Below are 7,659 nucleotides of genomic sequence, written 5' to 3'. Positions count from 1 at the left end.
CCTGCTGAAGTCAAGGGAAAGTCTCCTGGTGACTTCAGTGGAGTTGTGTGTAACCCAGTCCTTGGCTTCCCCACACAGATGTCATGTAAGTATACCAGCCAGAGTCCAGTGTGGGAGTGTTGTTTTTGTTTTTTAAAAATAGGGAATACTGTCTACAAATAAATTAGAGACAAAACCAGACTTCACCTTCCATATATTATGTGCCACAGAGCAGCAAATTTTGGCCACAAATAATAACTTCATTTCTGAGTGATTACTGAGGTTAAATTGTGAAAGTAAGCTATATGCCCTATGAGGACACCAGCATACAAATCAAAATAACCTGATTTGGGGAAAGTCTGAGCAAGTCACTCTGGTGACACCTTCAATTCCAGATACCTAAGTATTATGGATATAACCTGACATTAATGACCCCACATTTTTTTTTCTAAAAACCCTAAAATGTTCTGGCAGCAACAGCGAGTAGTTCTTACTCCTGAAAAGATCATGAGCATCTGATACAAACCTTGCTTTGCTCTGTAGGTGCAACTTTCCCATGTCCAATCTTCCTGCTACTAGAATATGTGTTTCTGATTGGATCATCCCATGGATTTTGCTTGTTTGGTAGGAAGGGTGATCTCTAGGGAAATGTTGCATGTCTTCTCTTCCAAAATCAAACTAGGAAAATGCACATTTCCATAATGAAACCTAAGAGTAGAGCCAGTGTCCACTAACTGTGTAACTGTTTAAAGGTTCCAACTCTGACATTTCCAAGTGCACAACTTGTAATGATAACTGCTAGGTGTTTCTGAAGCGTTACACAGCCTGTATTTGTAAAAGGGGAGGTGGAAGGAGAAGTTTCAATGAAGGCAATGAAATGTAGGGAATCGCTGCTTTCTTCAAGCACTTCCTTCTTCAGAATTTCTAATAAGAAGAGCTAGTTGGTGAATTCTCACTTCGCACAAACACCTTCTCAACTCCAGAACAGAAGAATAAGAGATAATTCTCTTACAAGAAATGTCTGAGAGCTTAATCCCAGCCTGGCAAAATCAAATAGAATTCCAACGATTTCAATGGAGTTACAGATGGCCCGCTTAACGTACAACATACTGTAGCACTGCTTTGCCTAGAAACCTTTGCTTTCAAAATAATTAACCATGTGTAAACAGCTTGCAACACTGAACCACAATTAAATAAATGAATAGGAGACAGATGTATATTTTAAAACTTATCTCAGTAGTGGACAGCAAGTATTGATGTTTTCTCTGTTTAATATCAGGATCTTATGTCAGTATCACAGACAAGAAACTGAGGATCTGCAGAACAATATCAATTATTGTACACTTATTTCTCCCTTCCACAGTTTCCTACAGGCGTTAAACTGGAATTGTGCATAAGCATAGTGAAAGTCTCAGGAAGAACTTGTAAGCCATCTCAGCACTATGGCAGGTGGGCATGGGCTCTCTTGCTAAAAGCAGAGAATGACAGAAGAAAATTGCTTACTGTTTCGAGGCTTCTCCTCATCCATGCCTTCATCTTCATTTTCTGGGTCAATATCTTCTGCTTGAGTTATCCAGTCTAAGTATCCCTTCAGATCCTCCTCTAGCTGTTGTTTCTCCCGTAACTTCTGGAAATCGCCCCGAGCCTTAGCCTTCTCTCTTTCTTTGGAAAACTCCCTAGCAAGAGGGAGGAAGGGACAGGACACAGGTGGAGGGAAGGAAGAGATTGAAAAACAATGTGTTAGATTGATTTTCACTAGAAAGTCTCTACAACCTATGTAGCACATCCAGCTTTCTCTGTTCTTTCAAGACAGACACGTGAATGGAGTATCCTTGCTAGATACACATGTAAAACAGCTGGAGTGTCCACATTTTTACCAATGCTTAGGAAAAGATGAATACCTTTTTTTAATCTTTTTATTCTCAACATTTGATTTACAATTGAAATAGTCACATAGGTAACATTTATGTACAATACCATACAACTTCTAATATTCTTTACCACTTGATATGTTCCAACAGTTATCCATAAATATCTATATCAATAATGGTTAATTTAATGCAATGATGAACTGTTTGACAATAATCTGACATCTGGAGAGTGAGATGGTGGCTTTAATTTTTAGTCAGGTTTCATTCTGTCTTTAAGATCATATGTGTAATCACAACTAAATTGGGCTAATTGTAAGTGTAATTAACAGTACTCACAATTCTGTACACATTTAATTATGGGCAATTTCACCCACAGTACTGGACAATATATTTAAAAACTCAGACCTCAATGTTTTACTGCAGACTTTCAGTATTCAGGGATGTTATCTGACATGAAACTTATTTTTCAAATCTCAAGTTGGGTAGACAAACATGATAAATTATAGGTAGACAAAACCAATAGATTCTGGCAGACATCTGATAGTTTTATGAAAGACCACTATTGGGAATATAGGCTTAAAAAAGAGGGCATAGGAACAAGAATTTCATGTTTCTTAATTCTGAACCTGGGTGCTTGTTTTGCCGCCTTCTTGGCTGTGGTGTTGTTTCTTCCTCTCTTTCAGAGGCAACTATGCTGACCTACCTCTTTAGAGACTCTCCTGTGGTTCTAAACCAGGTTTTAACACTTGTATTTTAAAAAGTAAGCTTAATGATTGTGAAAAGTGCTGGACCAAGAGTACTTAAGCATTAAGTTTTCTATCTGCTGAAGCAGATCACTACATAAGGCACACACAGCAGATAATATGGCCCACTATTTCTAGAAATGAGAGGTAAAGTCATTCTCTCCAATGCATTATCCCTTATCCTTGCTGATGACTGTCAGCCATTAGTGGACTTGTAAAAAAAAAAAAACCTCCTCCTAATATTTGTCTTAGGTTTCCTCCTACAAATAGGAAACCTACTATTAACTTTTGTGGGATAATATTAGGATTATGAAAATCCTACCCAAAATGTTAATGAGTGCCATGTGAAGTATCCTCAAGCAACTGAGAGGGAGGTGGGTTTCTAACAGTGATGGTGAAGTACTTCCCTCCTGTCTGGTCCAAAACTCACAGAAAGATTTCCACTGACTTTTCAGGCTCTGGATCAGACTTTCAATATTATGAGCTGTGTGCAAAACAAGTACTGCAGCAGAATGGAAGTAGGATGATGCCTTCATTTCGAGTCAAAATATGTGACAAAGTATGCTTGTGTGATCTTCACCCCTGTCACATTGCTGAGGGTTCAGCCCATGCCATGGGATTGTGATAACAAAGGTGGAAATGAGGAAGAGAATCATTGGCTCCTCAGGTCTGAAGGTTGATCACAGTCAACCATGGACCAAACTTAACCACAAGGCAGAAATAGCTATTGCAAGCATGGCAAAAATGAAAAATCAAATTTTCTCATGCTGGGAGCAATATTTTGCTATTTAAAATGTAAAACAAAAAAACAAACAACACCTCAACAATAATAATAAAAACTGTGGAAAGAAGTTGAGAAAAATTCAATGAATAGCAGTTATATTTTCTACCTCAAAAACATCTTTCCTCTAGGTCTGAAGCAGTGCCTTATCCAAATCAATGAATTAACTCTCAAAAAAAAAAAAAAATCACTGAATGAAGCTATGTATTATTAAACCTGTTTGATAAATCAGATCCCAGTATTTCAACTGTTGGCTCCTAAACTGGTATTTTAGAATCTAAAGCAAATAAGTCCAATTTTGAAAGGAACTGAGCTCTTAACTCCAAGTGAGAATTATTTATATTTGCATGGATATAACTTGCAAGGGGCTGTTTTAGAAACCAAAGTGGAAAAGATCATGAAACAGCCCAGTTTACAGAAAATGAAATTCCTACTGTGCACTGGAGTGGATCATTTATGTTAGATGTATCTAAGGTACATGCCTACTTGGGTCTTTTCAGTCCCCACTTACTGTCTCTCCCAAGTGGGGCTCAGGCTGGGGGGAGAGCTGACTAAACCACCGTGAGATTTTTAGCATGGTATCTTTACACTGATCATCTGTATAGGAATGAATTTGTTACCTAGGTTTTTAATGGCACAACTGAAAATACTGTGATTGCCTAGTCTAAATGATCTGCAATTGCATGTCTCTTTCTTTTGTACAATGTATCATGCTCCACATCTCAGATGACTCTCCAAAGAAGACAACTTATTTAAATTATCTTAATTTCTATGCTCTACTAACATTAAACCATTGAGAACAGGTGGCTCAGGAAATTGCTAATGCAATTCAAACCACCTCCCATGTGGAATGCCAGCCTGTACTCAGGCAAATGTAGTTCACGATCAAGAATTAGTATCAATGGTCATTTACCATCCCATGTGAAATGAGTTGGTGACCTCAGTCCAGTTCTTATTGCAGGCAGGTGTGTCCATTACCTCTGCCACCATCACAGCTGGCAATAAGAGGTCATTGTTTGCAGTTTCAGCAGGGAAGCCACGGACCAAATAAGCTTTCTGATGGAAGTACCATCTTGAGTCTGGAGGTGGCCTTCTCAAAAAAAGATTCCACTATCGTGTCAGGATAAGATTGATGGAGGCTTGTGGAACTACCAAGAAATCTATCTCTTTTCAGTGAACAAGAAAACATCAGTTTAAGAGCCGGCAAATCTGGTTGTTTTTACCAGAATTCAGTTTGCTTCACTTTACTTCTCCCAGAAAATTATAAGATACATCTGCCAATGGGAATACCAAGAAGCAGAGTATTTTGGAGAGATATTTTCTCTGTGTGAGGTTAGAGTGGGTCAAAACCATAAATATAAACACCTAGCTCTGTATCCTGTGCTGTTCCAGAATAAAATTTCTCTTGCCCACCCTGATGATGGAATATTGGTAATTTTTGTCTATACCTTATCTCAGTATGATTTCTCACATTTAGAGGAGTGTTGTAAAGTGAGCAAAACAGCAGAATTCTAGCAGTTCAAATCTCTTGCGTACTACTAAAAGTGCAGCACAAGGCTTCAAGCCTCATCCACCCTGAAAAGTACACCAAGGAATGGGAAGGGTTGGAAGAGGGGACAGAAGACTAGGAAAAAGTCCTGAAAGGTCACAAAAACTACTCCAGGAGGAGCTACAACCATAGCCAGCCTCCCATTCACTCTGATGTCTTCCTCAGCAGTAAGAGCATCAAAAGCAGCCAACTGGGTTTTCCAGGATGCTCTCAAAGCAGAAGAAATGGCTGTTCTCCTGCCCTCCATTTGCCCTAAGTGACTTCTTCTTTGGCCTGTGTCCTGGGATTTGGATCACTGCTAGGCAAAATATTAAAAAAAAGTGAATCTATATGCTTAGGCATGCAGGTCTGAAAGTTAAACCCACACTGCCATTTTTTTCCCCTCACTGATTGACTGAAAGAGATAACATGGATGTGAACATCTCTGAAACTTAAGAGACCTCTAAGAGGGGTTTCACTGCACACAGAAATGGTGTGGAATCCTTTTGCCTGGGCTTGAGGAGGTCTACTATGTGACCTGCTGACTGGATATTTCTTTTGGAATACATGACTTTTATATTATGCTCAGTCAAGACAGGAAGAGGATTATCACATGAATATATTATACACATGAATACTCTGCCATACTATTTAGCTTAGCATGTGATGACTAAATTCACCAGAATGACCATGAATGTATGACATACCTGAGGAAAAACAAATTACAAATGAGCTCTTTAGGCAGAGCAGAACTCAGCATTTGATTTTGCAGGTGCAACCAAGGTGTCTTTGTGAGTACAATTAATTACACTTACATATTCAGAAGTGATTAAAAAAAAACTAAGCTAGTCTGTCATTGTTGCTTGATGAAGTTCCTGAAATAGATAAATGGGAAGAAATCAGAGATGCCCAGAATGGATATACAAAGATGCCCGGGGATGCCATGTTGTATCTACATAGAACAGACAGGTGGATCATCTACAGAGATCAGACTAATAGCAACAGCAAGTCTCTAAAAAAAAGCTGAATCCGCAAAGTGAAGGTGCTTTGCAACTCAGCAGAATTTAGGACTGTTTTAGGAAGTTAATTGTTTAAGAACTGCTTATTTAGCCACCCCCAAATTTAGAACATTTCTCCCATAATTTCTGTGTTTTTTTCATGGATGCAAATTCTTAAGTTTCTTTTTACTTTTCTCCAGTTGGGAAAAAATTTGCAGAAACAGTGCAGCTGTCATAACACTGTGAACACAGCCAGAAAGAGTGACTCACAGCTTAAACAAGGTGAACTTCATCTTTGATTTCAGTTCTCTCTACAGACTGTTTCCATCTCTGACCACTAACTGTGGTGGTCTAGCTGCAGTGTGTCAGGAGGTGGAAGATCCAGGCCCCAAAACACTTTCTTGAGTTGAAAAATGAGAGAGAGAGGAAATTCAATTTTTAATTATGTACAGACACAAATCCAAGCGTAGGTAACTGAATCAGCAGTGCTTCAACAGTATGCACTCCTCAGGGCTGGGCTCCCAAGGCACCGTTTATCCAATCAGATACTATATAATCTTTAACCACACTTGTCCTATACGGTCCTTGAGTGCACCTCTGAGAGAACAGATCACTTGCCCTCTGTCAGCTGGTCATCAGCCTCCACTACTGCTGACATCATTACCTGCTGATCAGAGTATTCACGTGGAGAAACGAGGAGCTTACATTTTAAAATTGTGCATAGAGTATCACTCTCCAGATATCCAAACACAGACTATTGCCTGACACTTCATTATTGGGCATTTTTTTTTCCCCACTCCCATTACTGCTTGGAAACACTCCTCTTTGCAGCAGCTGTCTTAGCGGCATGTCACCTTCAACGAAGTAATGAAGACAGTAGTAATACCTCCTGTAGATTTGCTATTACCTGTCTCTTTGCAGGACGCCCAATGGTGGATCTTCTCCAGTCCTACCACTGCCCTTCCTATGTTGTTGGCCCAAGTACTGAGGACATAATTCCTGTGAGGCACCAAGTCCTCTTTCCTGCTCATAGATAATTTTCCATTTCTTATGATCAAAAGATAGGGGACTTCAGGGCTGCCTACTCAGGCAACAGGTACAGGCTCCAACCAAATTAATTTAGAGCTCATTAAAGGAGGCAGGATGTTAGAAACAAAGAAAAGGGGATGCATAAAAGTCCTCATACCATATTTATCCATGTACATAGAATGGCTGTAGGCACACAGTCGTGCCCAAATATGGAATTAGAAGCCTAATTCTAGGAGATCTTTTGTTAAAAAATCTTGTGAGGAATGTTTGCTGGCTTGATTCCTCTAATTATGTGGCTCCCCAGGGACAGTAAAGTTTTTAACTACTGGGGACAATATCAATTGTTTTTAATCAAATCTACTAAAATGATGCTTTGCAGTGAGGGTTATACTGCAGAACTGAAATACAGCTAAATGTCTAGATGTCTTAGGAATGCTTAAACACTAGAAGGAATTCTCCTGCTTCTCTGTTCATCCTTAAAAAAGGTCAGAGGGAAATGATCTTTTCTCCTTGCATCATGTTAGGCTTGTAATCCGCACAATAGAGAAGATGTGCTTATTGAAGAAGAAACGTGCCCAAGACACTCTCCAGGGAAAATAGTCTCCCATTAGGCTTTAGAGATACTAAGCAGTGTGAAAATTTCTCATCTGAGAAGACATGATTTGGCAGGAATCTCATCCCACAAATGTGAAGAGATTTGTCTCATGCTCTCATATCTCCTTCAGTCCCA

The 7,659-nt window shown here is 39.3% G+C and overlaps 1 protein-coding gene across 1 annotated transcript in view; it reads right to left on the bottom strand.

The window, feature by feature from the left end:
- LOC104620166 (voltage-dependent L-type calcium channel subunit alpha-1C) overlaps nucleotides 1-7,659 on the bottom strand; it is a gene marked incomplete at its 5' end in the record, with an annotated part of 120,743 nt that overhangs the window by 89,439 nt on the left and 23,645 nt on the right. Inside the window, one exon of the mRNA XM_010286297.1 lies at nucleotides 1,483-1,655. Within this exon, the coding sequence (XP_010284599.1) occupies nucleotides 1,483-1,655 (173 nt within the window). The remainder of the gene's footprint in view (nucleotides 1-1,482; nucleotides 1,656-7,659) is intronic.

Source organism: Phaethon lepturus, unplaced genomic scaffold (assembly GCF_000687285.1).
Source record: "Phaethon lepturus isolate BGI_N335 unplaced genomic scaffold, ASM68728v1 scaffold6854, whole genome shotgun sequence".
NCBI lineage: Eukaryota > Metazoa > Chordata > Aves > Phaethontiformes > Phaethontidae > Phaethon > Phaethon lepturus.
The sequence above is the reverse complement of the archived record's forward strand: the minus strand, read 5'-3'. Positions and strand labels throughout refer to the sequence as shown.